General features: G+C 43.0%; 1 protein-coding gene across 1 annotated transcript in view; it reads right to left on the bottom strand.

Annotated features, from left to right (window-relative positions):
• The window catches only part of LOC124612968 (glutamate receptor 1-like), a 1095838-nt gene that overhangs the window by 250255 nt on the left and 824025 nt on the right, over nt 1–21558 (bottom strand). The window contains exon 7 of the mRNA XM_047141496.1: nt 7565–7729. Coding sequence (XP_046997452.1) covers nt 7565–7729 — 165 coding nt within the window. The remainder of the gene's footprint in view (nt 1–7564; nt 7730–21558) is intronic.

A 21558-nucleotide genomic window follows, 5' to 3' on the forward strand; every position in this document is an offset into this window, starting at 1 on the left:
TACCATTTGCCAAAATCCCTTTTATCTAAAATCTTGTATGAAACATGAGGGATGTTGTGGATTTCTCATCGCGATTTCGTCGCAAATGAATGCGCTACATCAAATCAGTTTTCTCGAGATAGGTGACAGATTGAGACCTTACCCAACTCTAAATAAAAATTCGATATGTTATCTAAATTTCAAATGCGTCAACATATTACATAATATCCACCAAGCACAAAATCATGGCGACCCCTATTCGTTCATTGCAAACTCTTTCGATTTTCTCTCAGTGTCTTACTTCCATGTAAATGTAATAATAACTGTGACCATTAACGAAATGATAGTCACATCATCATAAACCTGACATATAAAGCTATAAGTAACACAAAAGCTAACGGTTTTTACCACACGTTTTCCGTAAAATCTTTCTATACATTTTGCAGGGCGTGCGCCTCTATTCTGTCATCGCCGACTGGCCGAAATGTGGCCAATACTATCGGCCTCCCCTTCTGAACAAACGAATGGACTCTCCCAGTGCTTTGGATGAAAATTGATCACTGCGTACCGACCACGGTAATCTGTGCGGACTCTATACGCAGGTAGCCCGACACTTTATTTGAACCTAAGTGCGTATAATGGAAGTTGAGAAGTACAAATTCTTATGTGATGTTCACGACACCAATTTTATAAAATCATTGTAAGAAACAAGATTCAGGTCCTGTACAATCTCGCATGTTGTTGTCTCTGCGTGTAAATTTGTCACATATGTTAGAAAGGAGATACCCAAATAATTGTACTGACATATTATAATTATCGGAAAACGAGGTTGGATAATTTTAATCTTTCATTTAAACCTTCCTTTTCGAGGTCAACAGTTATCGGATGTACCGACCACTTTCTGTTTTTCCTGTTTTCGTCCTCTGACAACCAATAACGAAATACTCGCGTTTGATGTTATGCCCAGTTCTGTCATTCCACTTCTCAATGCTCGATATGCATACTTGGCTCCTGTCGGTACACAGTGGGCCGTGCTAAAAAGGAAACTAAGTTAGTACGTCGTGTTGCCAGCGTGCTCCCAATTTTGTGTCAATTGCTAGACGAACGGTTGCATTACTTAACGTGTGGTAAGAAAACGCTGCGGTAATTTTCGTAAAATTGTTGCGTTAAGGCACGCGCGTCTAGAGATGCCATAAAAGCTTCTTCAGAGTGTAAGTTTCATGCAAAAAAGGAAAATTTCTTCCAGACACAGTAGTATTTTAAGATGTGCTTCATTTTAATTGACCTTGTTGAATTCGGCCGTGAGCTAAGCGATGTTGGCCGCCTATGTCATGGGCAGAGGGGTAAGTAGCGCGGCCACAGCGGGTTTAGAGGATATGAGAGAGGGAATGTTTTATTATTTATCTTCCATTATTGACAACCCACAGGCGTGCGCAGTTTGTACCGATCAGCTGCTACGGTATAAATTTTGGCACGGAAGTAATATGGATGCGTGAATGAGCATTATAGAGACGACCGTCATCGACTGCAGTAGGTATCTGCAGCAAAGACTATGAAATCCAATTAAACCTCTTGTAGTTCAGTGCGATTAACAGAACAAAAATGACTTTCAAATCGTTTGTGATTGTGTCACATAATACATTTAAATATAAGTAGAATTACAGTTATTCTGGCATGGATGTGTGTGATGTCCTTAGGTTAATTAGGTTTAAGTAGTTCTAAGTTCTAGGGGACTGATGACCTCAGATGATAAGTCCCATAGTGGTCAGAGCCATTTGAACCATTGAACCAATTACAGTTATTAACCAATTAATCATACTAGCATACTCTCTCAGAGACAACGTAATAGTTCTACAGAGAATCACAGAGTCACATTTCCAGGCCCACTGAAGGTGGCAGCCATCTGAAACACAGAACAGTCCGTACTAAGTGTTCCAGGTGCCGATATTTAACGATCGGTACTTGAGACTGGCGTCCAACTTATCGTTACTTTCCCATAGGTAGTCTACTGGGGATTAATAACATACTAGTTTATGTAGGATACCAATTAATAATAAAATCGGAACATATGCGGCCCGACGTGACACCCCACAATCTGAGTACTGGCTCCTGAGGAAAAAAGTTTGACGACCACTGCCTTACAGGATAATTCTGTTGTCGTCTCTGTCCGTCCGTCCAATTGTTAAGAACCCTTTTTTTCACCAATGTGTAAAAGTCCAAAGTCGAAATTTGTGTCACATGCTGGGGTCTATAGTCTCTCGGCGGTGTAAAACATTTAGCTTTTAAGTCAATGCAATCCAAAGATATGGCCATTTTTTTGCTCTCGAAAATTCTCTAATCGAAACTCTCAGGGTAGTTCCCATTGACCTAGGATCATGAAATTTGACAAGAAGCAAGGTTTCCCAATACAAGTAAAGGAAAAATCCAGAAATTTTTATTTTGTAATTATATCAATCAAAAATATTTTTTCCCATCACAAACTTACGCCTCATTCGTAATCCGTCAGAAACCTCAGAAACTAATGCATGGATTTTGACTTGGTTTTCACTAATAGGTTAAGTTATGCTCAAGGAAGACTTATGTATAGAATTTTCAAATTTTTCGTGCTAATTGTCTGACCAACGATGAAGTGAAATTTCCAGCCGCTGAAAAAATTTTGTCTTTGCCACGTAGTGGTACGACCCCTACGCTACGCGGGCACCTCCTTTACGAAGTGCTCATTCTCGCTACAAACATTCACTGTTGGTCTATGTCTACAGCACGCACAGCATCCGTACCGATTCAAAGCAAAGTAATAGTGGTAACTGATGCAAGATTGCATTTCCGTTGCTTAGGATGAGATTCCGATATCCCATAAAATATCCATTGAAACATTTCATACAATAATTGCACATTTACTTAACAGTAGTAGCCCTATGGCCGACTGCTCCGTTTTCTTCTGTGGAAACTTCCGTCGAATCTTACCAGTTATCGCAGTAGGGACGAGAGTAGACGAAGTTAACGCATCTGCAACTGCCAGATAGCATATCAAGTTAACATAACTCCAAAATTAATAGTATAAATGAAAAATCGAATGCGAATGCGAAATCATTCAAAAATTTAAACCAATAATTACAACATTCTCGAAAATGTTGAAATTCCCGGGACCGACAGCTTGCCAGCATCACTATAGGTAAGAGGCAAAAATAGTCGAGATTCTCGATTTATAGGATAGATGAACTATCTGTATACATAATTAAGTTTACATGGAACCCATGGACCGCGAGGTCTACTTGCACTTCTTCCATTTTTTATGATACGTCGCGATACCTCACCAGGAAACTTTTGTCAGTTTTTAAGTCACTTTCTCCCTCTGGGGCGAAGTCGGTGTTTTCATTGCGTTCCAGAAGTAGTGAATAGGTGACCCTTCGTGATCAACCAAATACGGAAGACAGGGAGAGTCCGAATCACGATCCTGGACGTTCCTAACAAGTGATACAGGATTTGCTCCTTAAAAAGAGAGATCGCAAATTAGAAAGTGGATGCAATAACTAGCTGGAGGTTGTGTGTGATAAAAGTGACGGACTTCCTCAGAGATCATTCATGCAAATAAATTTCATTTGTTTGCAAGCAAAAGCTTTTAAAGTACTTGTAACGGGGTTATTATGCTAACGTTATTGTTTTGCACATCTACTGTTATTAATCTTTTAGAGTTCTGCAAAACATTAAGGAAATCAGTATGAATTTTTACTTTTGTACCTTTTTTCACTTTTTTCTGTTAACATCGCTTGTTTTGAATTTTCCTATCCCGGGAATCGAGAATCTCGACTATTTTGGCCTGATACCGATATCGATACTGGCAAGATATCAGTCCCAGGAATTTCTTTATTATCGAGATTGTTCTAATTTTAGTTTTAATTTCTTTGAGTAATTTCACATTCGCTGTTGTAATTTTGTGTGTGCAGTTGCAATGTAATGTCTTTCGTGGACTCGTTATTATTGTTTATTGAGCAACGTTAAATCCATGTCTGTAAGTAACTTCGTTGTAATTTTAGGATCCTCGGTTTGTTAGGGAAACTAGTATCTGTGAGTATGTTGAGAGGAGCCCTCTGAGCAAGGATGGTGAGCTACGATGCGCTGCAGCTACGAGATACGATGAATATTACAAGTGAAACGGACTTTCTTCGTTTCGGGTAGTGAGCTGCCCATGGTCCGCTTTGGTATGTCAAAAATTATATTGGAATCTATGGAAGGGACGAACTTTTGAACGGTTTGATTTTGGTGAGGTGAAAAATGAACGGGCGGAATGCGCAACAGGTGTGACGCTCGGCCGGCCGTCCACTGTAGTATTCTTGAACTCTGCATTCTGGGTATTAAATTAACTTCATTGGCCTTGTTCCGTTCTGCTTTAGGACCAGTGAGGTTTCAGTTATGGTTTATTCTGACGGAGCGACGATCAGCGAGACGGCGGAACGTCGGCACCAGAGATCTTGCAGCAGTCGTCTCAGGTAGGAAGCTGCCGAACTCACATCTCTGAAGCCACACTGTTGACTGTCAACCGCCATTTATTAAAGTGGGTCACGTAGGTTCAACTCAACTTTCAGTTAACTTTTTAACCTTTCTCGTAGAGTAACGCCTCAAATTAAAATTACATTTGTTCTGTTATGGGCAATTCCAGTGCCAGAGCTCTACGTAGCTGCCATAAACAGTGTGTGCTCACGTAATGGTTATAATTCAGTTAACGACATGTTGAAGAAACTAGGGATAAAGATTGAACAATTTTGTTCTACTGTTGCTGTGAGCTCAAGTTATTAAAGATAGTGCTCTTGAAACGATAGTGGCATTTATAATCAACTAACAACGACTTGAAGTCGAAAATGTTTACAGCTGCGGCATTTCAATCCTTATTGCTGACAATTTTATTGCAATCAGGAATCGTTTAGTTGGTCATTGATTGCACTTCTTCATAATTAAATTTTATCACCAAAGACGCTCTGAATCCTAACAGATCTAAGTTGCTATCAATAATAAGCCAATAATCATCAAATTTACTAATTTTGTGAAAACTGTGTTTGTATGACAAAAGTTACACTATCTATCCATATATCCATCGTCAATAGCAAACAGTAGCCCAGAGCTATTTTTTGTTACAGCAGCTCTTGCTAAATAATATTTGTTGATATTCTATCTATTATATGTCTCACATATAGGCATTCATTTTGTATATGATTGAAGTGTGCTTGTGTCCCATGTCTGTGATCGCAGCGAATCTTTCTTGGAGTCAGACTCTATCTATCGGATAATACCCGAGACGTATTAGTTCGGGACAGGAACAGACTGAATAGGAGTTAGATTAAATGAGCGGGCCTGATGCTCCTTCATCCCTACAATTTACGAAGTCTTTTGCTGAACGTTTTGCTGCAGTACTTCTACATGTTATATGCATAAGGGCACTTCCAAATCTTATAAGCTAATTGATAATGTGGGGAAAGGTATCAGCTGCGAATTTACCTGTGGGACACTGAGTAAATCATTGTAGAACGTCTACCCGAATGACGGTCCCTGCAACTTTTTCATAAACAGTGTTAACCCAACTGCAGTAGTAAATCTGAATCAGTCAAAATACGGAAAAAGAAGTTAGGACCGTTTAAGGCTCTCCGTTTACTCTGACCTGTATTCCTGCTTTGTTGCAGTGATGGTTATCGGTGAAAGTTGGCAGTAGCCGGTTGGAAGCGGTGTGTGAACTGTTAGCGGTGTACGTATTCGAGTGGTAGTACCTTGGACCTCTCTGAAGGTAGTTCTATTGGTAACAGGGCTTTCGTTGTTGAGACTGGGGCAGTTTAGCACTGTCTCGCAAGGCTGTTGAGCCTTTGTTAGATTGATTTTATAGTGTAACAGAGCAGGGAATTAGTCTGGTTCCGCTAATAAACGTTTGCAATTAAATCCGCTGACCAGTATGCCGGTTACTTTTGTCTCTCGCGCCATCCATCGCCAGGAGTGCGTGGATTCAGATCGCGGCCGCGAATGCAACTTCGCGCGGCGCCACCGTGCCAATGTACCTGTGTATATTCAGAATTCAGAATATGAATATACTCCTGGAAATGGAAAAAAGAACACATTGATACCGGTGTGTCAGACCCACCATACTTGCTCCGGACACTGCGAGAGGGCTGTACAAGCAATGATCACACGCACGGCACAGCGGACACACCAGGAACCGCGGTGTTGGCCGTCGAATGGCGCTAGCTGCGCAGCATTTGTGCACCGCCGCTGTCAGTGTCAGCCAGTTTGCCGTGGCATACGGAGCTCCATCGCAGTCTTTAACACTGGTAGCGTGCCGCGACTGCGTGGACGTGAACCGTATGTGCAGTTGACGGACTTTGAGCGAGGGCGTATAGTGGGCATGCGGGAGGCCGGGTGGACGTACCGCCGAATTGCTCAACACGTGAGGCGTGAGGTCTCCACAGTACATCGATGTTGTCGCCAGTGGTCGGCGGAAGGTGCACGTGCCCGTCGACCTGGGACCGGACCGCAGCGACGCACGGATGCACGCCAAGACCGTAGGATCCTACGCAGTGCCGTAGGGGACCGCACCGCCACTTCCCAGCAAATTAGGGACACTGTTGCTCCTGGGGTATCGGCGAGGACCATTCGCAACCGTCTCCATGAAGCTGGGCTACGGTCCCGCACACCGTTAGGCCGTCTTCCGCTCACGCCCCAACATCGTGCAGCCCGCCTCCAGTGGTGTCGCGACAGGCGTGAATGGAGGGACGAATGGAGACGTGTCGTCTTCAGCGATGAGAGTCGCTTCTGCCTTGGTGCCAATGATGGTCGTATGCGTGTTTGGCGCCGTGCAGGTGAGCGCCACAATCACGACTGCATACGACCGAGGCACACAGGGCCAACACCCGGCATCATGGTGTGGGGAGCGATCTCCTACACTGGCCGTACACCACTGGTGATCGTCGAGGGGACACTGAATAGTGCACGGTACATCCAAACCGTCATCGAACCCATCGTTCTACCATTCCTAGACCGGCAAGGGAACGTGCTGTTCCAACAGGACAATGCACGTCCGCATGTATCCCGTGCCACCCAACGTGCTCTAGAAGGTGTAAGTCAACTACCCTGGCCAGCAAGATCTCCGGATCTGTCCCCCATTGAGCATGTTTGGGACTGGATGAAGCGTCGTCTCACGCGGTCTGCACGTCCAGCACGAACGCTGGTCCAACTGAGGCGCCAGGTGGAAATGGCATGGCAAGCCGTTCCACAGGACTACGTCCAGCATCTCTACGATCGTCTCCATGGGAGAATAGCAGCCTGCATTGCTGCGAAAGGTGGATATACACTGTACTAGTGCCGACATTGTGCATGCTCTGTTGCCTGTGTCTATGTGCCTGTGGTTCTGTCAGTGTGATCATGTGATGTATCTGACCCCAGGAATGTGTCAATAAAGTTTCCCCTTCCTGGGACAATGAATTCACGGTGTTCTTATTTCAATTTCCAGGAGTGTATTTTACGTATATCCGTCAGCGATCATTCGCTGTCCACATTACAGAAAATGCTTCCGTATGAAACACCCGTTCGCCTAATTACTAATACTTACCGATATGTATCCGTGGGATACGGCAGTTGATGAGCTATGGTTGAACTTCCGCCAGCTGTCCAGAAACTGGCGGACGTAAGTTCTGGATGAGTCCACGATGCGAAACCCCGTGATGTTGATAGCGCCGTACTCTATGACTTCGCTCTCCCATCTGTCGTCCATTATCTGAAATAGTATTGCCACTTTTACGACAGACACACACACACACACACACACACACACACACACACACACACACACACACACACACATACATACATGTACAACGTTTATGCCCAGCGCAGGTGCCTGTGCTAAACAAATCAAGCTATATCTATCTACCACATCATAAGTTTCAGTACTGTAAAATATTGCATAAATTTCTGACACAGAATAATAAAAAATCTTAAGGAGTCTAAGTTTGGACTTGTAGACATTCAGTGAACATAGCGTAAGGTATTGACCAGATGATGTTCTACTGATGCTACAAACAGACAGATGTGTTAGACGTTTTTCACAGTTAAGCGAGTTTTGAGCGGTGACTAATCATCGGCATGAAATCCTCAAGCTCATCAACATGCCCTATGGCTCGCTCTGGCGATCGTCTAGAGTGTCCCGTCAGACGATGGTTTTATAAGTGGACACGAGATGGCACCCACATGTACCGTATCGGGTCTGGGGCCACCAGAAAGACGACGAAGCGAGAGGATCGAAGGATCGTGCGGCAAGAAACCAGGGATACTACAGTGTTTCGCCACTCAGTACAAGCAGAAGTACGGATGCCAGTTGTTCCACAAAACATTTACACACATCTTGCGGATGCATATTAGCAATCAAGGCGCCTTTGTCGTGTACTGCCGTTACCGCCGAGATATCGGCGACTCCGTTTACACTGGTTCATAGCCAGATCGATGTGGACTGCCGCAGATTGGCAAAAAGTGGTGTTTAGTGACCAGTCTCTATTCGTTTGGGGGATTGATGATAACCGTATACCGTTGTGGAGGTAACGCGGTGAAAGGTCCAGTTCCACCAAATCTGGCACGCGCCACACCGCCCACATAACCGGCATAATGGCCTGGAGGGCCACAGCGTAGGATATCCGGTCCGCTATAATTGTAGTACGTTGAAGCTTATCGTGTCAGAGAATGTTGACGACATTCTTCAATCCCATGTGGTACATTTCCTACATGGTCTACCAAGAGATTTTCTCCATCAAGATAATGCTCGTCCGCATACAGCTCGGCAAGACTTCCTACGTCATGTTCCGACTCTGCCATGGATGGCCTGCTCTCCGGACATGTCCCCAATAGAGCATGTGTGGGACCTGCTGAAACTCTAGATGCCGGCGCGTCACTCTGTACCTGATTTGGGGATGGCTGTTCAAGATTTTTTGGGCCAGTCCATCTTAGGACAACATCAGAAGCCTAATCAACTCGATGCCAGACAGCAAAAGATAGTCCAAGCGCTATTGATGTTGCATTGTATTTGCCTACTTGCACTCATTGCATTTCTTTACATGTATTGATTCTGCAATTAACAGAATGTCTCATCTGTATCATTATGCCGAATAAATTTCATTTCGATCCAATCCCCCTCTGTATGTGCGCTATTTTCAGTGCTTCTGAATGCATAAGGGGCGACAAAAATGTTTGAGTTTGAGGGCGATACTGCAGCATACATGCAATGCAGCACGACTCCGAAGCGAGTATATAAGCACCGACATTTAGGAATGGGGTCTGTGTGGCATTCATGCCTTTCCGACGTACGTGCGGTAAATGCGGTAACGTGAGCTGCGGCGACGTTATTAAACAAATGCGTCCAAACATGACCAACGTGCTGTTACTCTTTGCTTTGCTGCCGAAGGACAAGCACCGGTAGACATTCATCGTAGAATGAAGAATGACTATGCGGCAATATGTCTGTGGAATGGTGCACCAAGTTCTGTGCTTCATGGTAACGCACCTCCCCATATCGAAAATGTCGTAACGCATAAGTTACGACAGCTCAAGTAAGAGACACTAGAGCACCGGCTGTATAATCGTAATCTCTCTCCATGCGATTATCACGCCTTTGGTTACTTAAAAAAGTCCTTAACGTATCGACCATTCCTGTCGGGCGAGGAAGTCCAGCAGGAAGTTATGGAATTCTTTATGCAGCAGGTTTGGCATACCGATTCAGGAGGCTTTCGAAACGAGACTTTATGACCACTCCTTATAGAATTCATTTTTCTGTTGTCAAGTAGCTAATCAGTGGTGCAGAGCTCTGTAGATATTTATTCCTCTTGGACTCACAATTTAGAAACTTTCACAATCAACTACAGAAAACATCTGAACGACGCCACACTCAGGATTTTCAGACATCTTGTAGTGCAGGATCTCTAGGGGAAATATTGTGATAATCATATCCCACAAAAGAGCATTGTAGAGCTGTTTTCGAAATAAAAGCCTATAACGCAATTTTTGAACATTGACTACTGACCTACCCCGATTTCGCACAGGTGGTAGCGGTGGCTGGACGACTTGTCTTTTTTTCTTCTTTATTGTTATCTAATTCCCCCTAATCCCACGAATTAAAAATTTTTGAAATCGGCGATTTTAATGGGATAACATAAGAAATAAGGCTGTCTTGATGAATAGTTTAAAACAGTGATAAAATGTGGGCGGATAGCATAGTTAAAAACATTTAGAAGCACTCGAACTGGAAAATGATCTGCCCTGGGCAGGTAGAGTGTTTATGAAAAGAGCGGTGGGTATGGAAGGAGATGGGAGTGGTTATGATGAGAACTTAGGACAGGTAAGAGGTTGTGATGAGACAATGGTGAGTGCGGGGCAGAAAAAGAGATGGGTGGCTGGTATTGGGATCTATAAATTTGAAAGGAAAAGGAGGTGGGGGCGACAGGTAAGGGGAAAAGTAGGAGTTGTGGTATAGGAAGAATACGAGTGAACCTATAGCGGGATGGCGGGGAGGGGGGGTGGGGGTGGATAGGGGAGGGTGGATTCAGTGTTGGTAGGATCAGTACATGTTGGGGCGTAGTTTGTGGTCCAGGAGAGGAAGACGGTTCAGATTTCATTGAGGAGAGACCTGGAGGGCGTGCAGGTGGATAATGTGAATGGAGAGCGGACACAATAGAATTGTTGGAGTCGACTTTGCGGATGGTGTAGGTTAATCGGAGGTGTTCAATGTGAGTGAGGAGCGTTGAGAATTTGATCAGTTGCCAAATGATAATGGTAGCGGAAGGTAAACGGATGCGAAGAGCGAGGTGGAAAGCGTGGCGTTCTAGGACCTGGAAGGACTTGTAGAATTTGGGCATATATCCATGCAACACTTGCGTAGCAACGGATGGGACGGATCAGGCATTTGCATGTGTGAAGGACAAGAGAGAGGTGCATCCCTATGTTCGGCCATTTTATGGTTTTAGTAGTCTTAGTATACTGTGAGCTTCCTGTTGGATGGTTAGCAGGTGAGGGTTCAAAGGGCTCTGAGCACTATGGGACTCAACATCTTAGGTCATAAGTCCCCTAGAACTTAGAACTACTTAAACCTAACTAATCTAAGGACATCACACACACCCATGCCCGAGGCAGGATTCGAACCTGCGACCGTAGCAGTCCCGCGGTTCCGGACTGCAGCGCCAGAATGGCAGGTGAGGTTTCCACGGTAGTTGTCGGTCGAAAGAGAGTCTTAGGTATTTTAATGTGGGTAGGATGGTCGTAAATGATGAAGTAGAAATCGTGAAGACGGAAGGTGCGGGTAGTACGTCCTATAACACTAGCCAAAGTGAAAATACAACTTGGATGAAATAAAAGTTTGTCAAAAATGTCAACCACGCTGATAAAAGGTCTTGTCGTGGGGGAAGGCTCGTCACAGATGTCCACCGCATGAGATTCTAGGGAAGTGATTCGAGTGCTGGTTTCCCGTTGTCTTCCACGGATGATGATGATGAATCGATGATGGGGACAACACAACACCCAGTCCCTGAGCGGGGAAAATCTCCGACCCAGCCGGGAATCGAACCCGGGCACCTTGGCTCGACAGACGGCCACGCTGACCGCTCAGCTATCGGGGCGGACACGCTGATAACTAAACCGACAATAAAAAACTAAATTTAAATCTTGTTTCCTAGTCAAACTGGACTGGAATTAACTAAAAATATATTTTATTAGTATTCGTCTTCAATTCCTTCCCATATAGGATTCGAGATCTCGCTGATGGTGGTCGCAGTGATGAAGATTCAGGCAACACCTGATGTGTGTGTTTTGTCGCTATTTCGAGCCTGGGCTTGTAGCAACATGGAGAAGGCGAAGAAAAAGGGAGGAACGGAGTACGTTTTATTTAAGGATACTTTCAGTCTGTTACAAGCTGTGTTCTTTGAGTGTGCTAGACGAATATGCTACTAAAGTGTAGTTTGTGTGTGTGTTCATTGTAGTTCCTGTAATTCAATATGCGTCGGAAATGCGTAAAGGGTGCTGACAAGTTTTGCTACATTTGCCGACAGGCTACACTGAAAACGCAATGGACGCCAGTAACGCCATTTATTAGGAGGGCGTACAGATTGTACTCTGGCTGTGCAATCGGGGACCGGGGTAAATGCTGGGCTCTTCATGTATGTTGCATATCTTGTGTCTCGCGTCTTCGTTCGTGGTTGAACAGTAAAAGATCTTCCACGGGTTTTGCTATACCCACGGTCTGGCGAGAACCATCAAACCACGTGAATGATTGGTACTTTTGTATTACAACTTCATTGACACATGGTTTTTCCACGAAAAAAACAACATTCATTGACACGTCGTAACATGTCCTTGGCCACACAACCAGTCCCTCAGGGAGACGGTCTGCCTGTTCCTGTCCTGCGTGATTGTGGTAGTGACGATGGGGGTAGTGGTACTAGTGCTGTACCGTTACCTTAAAAATCCAGTACTTCGAAATGTCTTGACTTTGTGAGTAAAGATAAGTTCACAGAGATTCAAAAAATACCACAGTGTGAACTTAATGATCTAGTCAGAGACTTGGACTTGCCAAAAGATAAAGCAGAACTGTTAGCATCATGACTACAGCAGTGGAATTGACTTGATAACATGGTAAACGTAATTGCGTTCCGTAATTGATGTATGCCATTCCTTCCGTTTTTCGAAAGTGAAAAAAACTTGGTATTTCGTAATGGTGTACATGGACCAACGGCAGGTAGGGGTATTGACTAGAAAAGTTGGAGGTTGTTCGCCAGCTCCTCCGAAGTAAGTCTCAAGTGTGTGCTGCTGCATAATGCCAACATGTTACTATCGATTACGGATGGGTACGGTCCTTACATGAAGACACATATGATGACAGGAAACAGTTCTTGTTGCGATTAAACTATGAGAAGTTTAAATGGCAGATTTCCACCGGTCTGAAAGTCATAGGCGTATTACTCGGACTACAACACAGCTACACGAAATTCCGTTGCTTCCTGAGCCTCTGGGATTGACGTGAGCGCCAGTCACCTGACCCGGTATCTCATAATGTTAGCCCGCATCTCGTGGTCGTGCAGTAGCGTTCTCGCTTCCCACGCCCGGGTTCCCGGGTTCGATTCCCGGCGGGGTCAGGGATTTTCTCTGCCTCGTGATGGCTGGGTGTTGTGTGATGTCCTTAGGTTAGTTGGGTTTAAGTAGTTCTAAGTTCTAGGGGACTGATGACCATAGATGTTAAGTCCCATAGTGCTCAGAGCCATCATAATGTTATTTACGAAGCACTTGTCAAATGCAAAAACATAATTCTCCCTACTATTCATATAACAATGGGCCCAATGAAAAGCTTCGTTAAGGCCATGGACAGCATTGGGGAACCATTTATCTATTTGCGCGAGTAATTACCAAGTCTTACAGAGGCGAAAATAAAAAAAGGGTTTTCGTCGGTCCCCAGAAACGAAAGCTACAAGGATGAGCGTTTCAGCACCATCCTGATAGGTGATGAGAAGTTGGCTTAAGATGCCTTTGTTCAAGTGTCAACAAACTTTCTAGGAAATAACAGGGCAGAAAACTGTAACTGCTACAGTAGACTGCCGTGCAACAAGTCCTTAACGCTAAATTTCCTAGATCCCAACAACTGTGTTGCTGCAACCGATGAGCACAGAGAAAGCTTCCACCAGTAAATTTCAGGCATGGAAATCACATACCATAGAACGTGGAGTGCATCAATGGTAGCCGAGTAGTTGCGTCTTTAGTGACCTTCCTCGAATGGATAACACCAAGGTAAATATAAGGCTAAAACGTAGAGTTATCAACTTCAAATCGAGAGCTAATCTTGCGTTTTCGTTACCATGTCGTTATTACCACACCCGAAAGCATAAAGATCACCTCTTTTATGCCAGCTGCAGAAAAAGTAAAATTTTGTAGCCTAGTTTAGTTATTGCCTGCATTTTGGGACTTGTCTGGCGTCGTGGCAATAAATTATACGCGCCAACTCTCCTGATGCATCTGTTTTTCTATTAGTGAAAACTAGCCGTCATATACAGACAGGAATGTCTGACGTGTGAGCAATTTATAATATGTACAGAAGACATACGTAAAGGAGCATAAATTCTGGTCAAGCTTCGCTGCTCTCAGGTGTTACGGCATCTGTTTACTTTATTGCTTTTCCCGCCAGATATCGCTTCAGCTGTGGCTGTCCAGCTCGTAGCTCCAATGACTGCCACGATGTATCACTCCAGACGCCCATCAAATGTGGAACAGGAAACAATACTTAAAATACAGACTAATCATTACTATAATTATAAATTATGTACACTAACGTCCTAAGTGACTCAGTTTATCAGTGAAAACTGTATCAAAATCTCAACAGTAGGTCCTGAAAATGGACTTCACAGGAGATAGAAAACCAGACTGGGGATTTCAATAATATTCATAGACTGTATAACATTTTTACACAGTTTATAATTTAATGAGCTGATGAGACTTTAAAAAAAAGAATTTTCGTTTGCCACTTTTAAATTCTTCTTTCAGTTCAGTTCATGGCGATTAATTTTTCTTATATGGCGTTTCCTAATGGTAGATTACACGGAAAAATTAAAAAAATATCTCATTACAGTGAGGGTTTTAATTTGCTCTCACACTATTGTTACTTGTCTACAATGACGGCTAAAGCCGCCACAACAGCTCAGCTCAGTTAAATTGCGCTGCAATGACATCTACAGTCCTCTTAATGCTGTAATAGCGATAGTTACTGTTTTTGGGAACTGTTTCCGATTGCTAGTAGCATAGCAATCCGGAAGAAAACTTTTTTATTTTATAAATGACATTTTTTTGTATAGAAAATACGTACATGATATCTCATGAATCAGATACCTGTCTGTCAGACGTTCTGCATCTTAAGATATCTTGTACTTTTCCGGCAACTTTTCATCAATTCAGTACACATCATAAAAGTAAGTGTACAATGTGCGTGCCGCAAAAACTAAGAAACGAGTCTCTGTACGATGAAGGAAGTTATATGGTGTAGTACCCCTCTGTCCCCCATCCACTAAGAAGGTTCCCGTTGTTGCTTTTGAAGATATAAGAGCTAGGATGTTTGCCTTCTAGAAATTTCTAGAACATTCCAGAACTTTCAGGGGTGTTCGCGAGGGTGTTCGCGAGCATTCCACAACACTCCAGACTGTTCTAGAATGTTCGACAATGATCCGGAATGTTCTGGAATCTTCGGGAATAGTCTGGAACACTTGGGCTCTGAGCACTATGGGACTCAACTGCTGAGGTCATTAGTCCCCTAGAACTTAGAACTAGTTAAACCTAACTAACCTAAGGACATCACAAACATCCATGCCCGAGGCAGGATTCGAACCTGCGACCGTAGCGGTCTTGCGGTTCCAGACTGCAGCGCCTTTAACCGCACGGCCACTTCGGCCGGCGAACATTTGGGAAGATTCCAGAATGTTTGGGAACATCCCGGAACAAATGGTTCAAATGGCTCTGAGCACTATGGGACTTAACATCTGAGGTCATCAGTCCCCTACAACTCAGAACTACTTAAACCTAACTAACCTAAGGACATCACACACATCCATACCAGAGGCAGGATTCGAACCTGTGACCGTAGCGGTCGCGTGGTTCCAGACTGTAGCGTCTAGAACCGCTCGGCCACCCCGCATCCCGGAACAATCCAGATCATTGTGGAACATTCCAGAACATTTCGAATGTTGTGAAACGTTCTGGAACGTTGTGGACGATTCCAAGCCTTTTTGGTTTGTTGTGGAATTGGCCACTGGCGGGGCTAGCTATTGGCAAAAACCCGTGTTGGGTTCGAGCGTCAGTTTCTTATCAGTGACGAAGGGAGGAACCAAAAAAGTGGTGCAGTGATTGAATAAAAACAAACAGCGAAGTGTGAGTGATGAGAACGATACATTGACTGAGTATTAATCGAAAACAGAGTGTGTAAAGTGTACTTAACGAGAATGAGCACTGTGACAAGCAGAGAAACCGAAGAATAACGAAATGAAAGGATTGAAGAATCAAGAATTGCGGCACAGTCTTATAATAAAAGACAGCGAACTCAAGCCGGACATGAAAATATCATCCTACGAGAAGCGATGACGAGGACAACTAAGTAGTACAACCTATCAAATGAAGCCTTCTACTACGACCCGACGAAAGAATATAACAAACACAAACACGTCGCAATCGGAAAAAATAGATAACATCTGCCAACTCTGCAACGCGAAAAAATTCAGTAGAGAAACACCGGGATTCTGTTGAAGGAATGGAAAAATTCTATTACCATCACCGGAAGCCAGAGGTTTTTCATAACATGACTGGGGAAACTCCAGAATGAGTTTCTTCCGAATATAAAAGCGTACTACACCTGCATCCAAATTATTTCTTTCGGTGTCACTTCAGTCAACACTACAGAGATAAAATCGATTTGCTTCTTCCATCCGACAACAAATCTGTCACATCATGGGATCAAAACTACCACTACCCAACGAAGACCACATATCGCTGCAAGTCTATTTAATCGGAAATGAAGAAACAGAAATGTATCAACGATGCATAAATGTCAGTGGATTGAGACGAGAAGTAGTCCAAGATATCAGAAGGATCTTACACAAATACAGTCAACAAATACACATATTCAATACAGCACTTGACCGAATGATTACTGATGACTGTGAAGTTATAATTGGAAACGACAAAAGACCACGTGGAGTACACGAATGTCGATCTAATGCACCTCAGATATTCGCACTCGCCATCATAACTGTGCACAATGAAAACACAAGCCGTGACATAATTGCACAAAGAAGAAGAGAACGAGTACAACATGCTGCAGAGACACACCGTTCATGTGTGGCCTCCAGCATCCTTTAATATTTCTGCACGGAGAGAACGGATATCGTTTTAATGTGAAAAAAAATCCAACCTGAAACAGGTGTAGAAACAAAAGGAAAAAAAAGGGTCACTTCGAAGGAGTTCTACGTTTACTGCTTAATGACCAGATACAATGAAACATACAGTCACATTCTCAACACTCGCCATTTGTTGCAACAATTTCTGGTGGATATGTACGCAAATACAGGGCGTTTCAAAAAGAAAGAGCAGATTTCAAACATTTATTTCTCAAAAACTACAAATGATAGAAACACAATTCCAACGGTCCTTCACTCAATATGAGTACCAAATGTTACACAACAAATATCAAAACTGTACCTCAATATGAGCACCATTTGTTACACGACAAATATCAAACCGGTATCTCATTTCTTGCCACACACGACGCAACTGGTCTTTAGTTACCGAATTCACGGCCGCAACAATTCGATGTCGTACCTCTTGAAGAGTAGCGGGCATAGGTGGGACATAAACACAGTCCTTTATGTACCCCCACAAATAAAAATCGCAGGGAGTAAGGTCTGGTGACCTGGGAGGCCACAGACGATGACATTGATCTTGTGCTCCTGCTCTTCCAATCCACCGTCCTGGAATGGTGTTATTTAGGTACCGTCGTACAGGTTCAGAGAAGTGTGGTGGGGCGCCATCTTGCATGAAGATGAAGTGATTTGAATCTTCCTGAAGTTGAGGAAATAGCCAGTTTTCTAACATGTCCAGGTAAATGGTTCCTGTGATAGTTTTCTCCATGAAAAAGAAAGGTCCATAAACTTTGTTTACCGAAATTGCACAAAAGACGTTAACCTTTGGTGAGTCTCTTTCATGTTGAATAACGTCCCTCGGAGTTTCACTCGCCCAAATTCGTACGTCATGCCGATTAACTTTACCAGAAATGTGAAACGTTGATTCATCTGAAAAAATTAATCGTTCGGCAAAATTGTCCTCTTCCATGTCCTGTAGAATTGCAGTTGAAAATTCGAACCTTTTGTTGTGGTCGTCAGGACGCAATGCTTGCAATAACTGCAGTTTGTACGGCTTCATGTGCAGACGGTTACTCAGAACGCGCCATACCGTTGTTTTAGACATGTTTAGTTCGTGACTTGCCCGTGCCGTGGATTTTCTAGGGCTCCTTTCGTAAGCTGCACGGACACGCTCGACATTTTCATCCGATGTGCGTGGACGACCCGTGCTTTTTCGCTTGCAGATGCAACCATCTTCTACGAATCTGTGATGCCACTCATAAATTTGCTTATGACGAGGCGGCTGTTTGTTGAATTGACGGCGGAATGCACGTTGCACACCAACAATGGACTCTAACTTTGCAAATTGCAGCACACAAAATGATCGTTCCTGTGGTGTCGTCGCCATTTTCCTACAAACAAACGCCAGCGCCACTGCGGATTTGCATGGAACTTCTGCGCGGACCATTGAAAAACTTTGAACCTTTCTCTGACAAGAAACGTTTGAATTGTGTTTCTATCATTTGTAGTTTTTGAGAAATAAATGTTTGAAATCTGCTCTTTCTTTTTGAAACGCCCTGTATAGGAGCGGAACGGATGCCTTACATAACATTGAATCAAAAGAAACTACGCACGGTAGAACGCGCCCACCTTCGAGACGTAATCATAAATCACGGAAGCACTGAAGACACTAGAACGCTCATCATGCCTAGGAAGTCCTAGACTCATGGATAAATACACTCAAGATGCCATGACCATGTAAGAAAATATGGACCACCTGACCTCTTCATAACACTGACATGGCCGGCTGGAGTGGCCGTGCGGTTCTAGGCGCTTCAGTCTGGAACCGCGCGACCGCTACGGTCGCAGGTTCGAATCCTGCCTTGGGCATGGATGTGTGTGATGTCATTAGGTTAGTTAGGTTTAAGTAGTTCTAAGTTCTAGGGGACTGATGACCTCAGCTGTTAAGTTCCATACTGCTCAGAGCCATTTCAACCATTTTTGAACAGTGACATGCAACTCGTCGTGACTTGAGAAGACCAAACTTTTACGTCACAAGCAGTGTAAATCACTCTGCAAGAGAGTAATGATCTGAACGTAGAACATACATGATAAATTAGAGTATAAAATGAAAAAGAAGAAAAATGGAACAGTGACGGTAAATCAGACTTCAAAATAATTAGTCAGTTTTCAAGCTTATATTCTAATGAAAGGACACCCACATGCTTCTTTTTGAAGAATGTTAATGTTTATCTTTAACCTGAGCTTCAAAGTCCCACTCCATTGAGTTCAATATAATTATCAAGTCTTCTTCAACACTAAGTCTGCTTCTGTATTTATATTCAATGTACAACAACTAATAAAACCCACTTTCAGACGTGTAAGTAGCAACGAACAACGGTGTGACGTTTCCGTGTCTTTGCAATCCTAAAACCAGTCAAGTTGTAAGTAGGCTGTTTATGTTTTCTCTATGTAAGTAGGCTGTTTATGTTTTCTCTATGTAAGTAGGCTGTTTATGTTTTCTCTATGTAAGTAGGCTGTTTATGTTTTCTTATTGGCAACGTTACGTAGCGCTCAATATGAAAATCACTGGCTGTGCTGTGTGCAGTCTGTGGCTGCTTTGCATTGTTGTAATACTCGCCATTGTAGTGTTAGGCAGCTGGCTGTGAACAGCGCGTAGCGTTGCGCAGTTGGAGGTGAGCCGCCAGCAGTGGTGGATGTGGGGAGAGAGATGGCGGAGGTTTGCAATTTGTCATGAACTGATGTATATATTATGACTTGTGATGATATTAAGGTAAATAAATTGTTTGTTCTCTATTAATATCTTTCATTTGCTAACTATCCCTATCAGTAGTTAGTGCCTTCAGTAGTTTGAATCTTTTATTTAGCTGGCAGTAGTGGCGCTTGCTGTATTGCAGTAGCTTGAGCAGCGAAGATTTTTGTGAGGTAAGTGATTTGTGAAAGGTATAGTTTAATGTTAGTCAGGGCCATTCTTTTGTAGGGAATTTTGAAAGTCAGATTGCGTTGCGCTAACAAAGTATTGTGTGTCAGGTTAAGCACAGTCTCGTGTAGAATTGTTCAAAGGGTACGTTTCATATGTCGACCCTTAGCCTAGGATACCTCACTGGAATCTTCTGATTTTTTCTTGTAGTTTGTGTATTTAGTGTAGCTTTTGTTTATTGCTAGCGCGTAATTGTAGAGAGAATCTCCTTTGTAGTTGCAGTCTTTCATTGTTGTACAGTAAAACTGTTGTGGCATGCATGTAGATTTGCACCAAGTATTTCGCAGCTGCAATTAACTAGATATTATTTTCAGTGCTATTTTAATGTGTTCTCTTATTTTTGATCTTCAAATTGTGTTTTTCTGTGTTGTCGTGTGAAATACTGTGACAATAATGGCGTGTGAAAAACGTAATACTAGGCTCCAAAGTAAACTGAGAAATGACAGTGAAAATGAAAGCAGTATGTTAGCGCCACCGAGTAATGAATTAACTGATGTTCAAAATAGTAATTTGATAATTGTGCATAGGGAAATGGAGCGGGCGGCAAACAATGGCGTGGACAGTGAAACAATTAGTGAAGAGGGAAGCATTATCGATCGATCGGTCGGCAATAGCTCGCCTCAGGAAGCCGAAATGACACGACATGATTTCGCAAATACTGTAGATTCAGGTTTTGGGTCATCACCGTTTTCTCAAATAAGTCAAGACACATTTTCTGCTTGTCAAAATGTGAATGTTGTCGGTGCAAATGCACTGCCGAAAAGCGTAGAGAAACAGATTCCAGACACTAATACATTATTATTGCAATTAATGCAACAATTGGAACAAAATCAGAGACAAACACAGCAACAGTTAGACACAGTGGAACAAAATCTCAAAAAGTTAGACACAGTGGAACAAAATCTCAAAAAGTTAGACACAGTGGAACAAAATCTCAAAAAGTTAGACACAATGGAACAAAATCTCAAAAAGTTAGACACTACACTTGAACAAACACGTGAAGATTTAACCACTGAGTTACATAACATCGAATCGAAATGTCAAAAGGTCTGTAATGACGTAAAAACACAAATTTGTGAGCATTTCCAACCTATTTTTTCGCGTCATGAAAATGTATTACAGAATCACGAAGCAGCCATAAAAGAACTGCAAACTATTGTTCATGAAAATCATGAGACCTTGCAAGCTAAAATTGACTCAGTTGCATCTACCGATTCGGTTACGCAACTTGCAAAAACTCAGGAAAACTTAAAGGTCACAGTAGACACGATTGCAACACAAATGGACACTCTGAAACTTGGTTCAGAAAAACATACAGAGGAAATGATTTCACTATCGGATAAAGTAGCCGAACTTTCAGATCAGTTCACTAACTTATCTACAAAGGTAGATGATGATCTGAATGACACAACACCTGTAGCCTTCACTGACACAGAAGAGTATGAACAAATTAGAAAATTCAAACAAAATCAAAATCAAATCAATACACAGTACAAAAGAGAAATCCGGGAAGTGCAAGATCAGTTGGCACAAGTAGTACAAGAATTACGTATTTCAGAGGACACTCGCGCCCCAATACGGGAAGAGGGACATACAAATACGGAACAGACACAAAATAATAACACAGAGCATTTCGGAAGTTATGAAAGAAATTGGCAATGTGCACCGAATTTTGAGATGGAACGGCCGACACGACCTAACAAT

The sequence above is a fragment of the Schistocerca americana genome, chromosome 4 (genome assembly GCF_021461395.2).
Source record: "Schistocerca americana isolate TAMUIC-IGC-003095 chromosome 4, iqSchAmer2.1, whole genome shotgun sequence".
Lineage (NCBI taxonomy): Eukaryota > Metazoa > Arthropoda > Insecta > Orthoptera > Acrididae > Schistocerca > Schistocerca americana.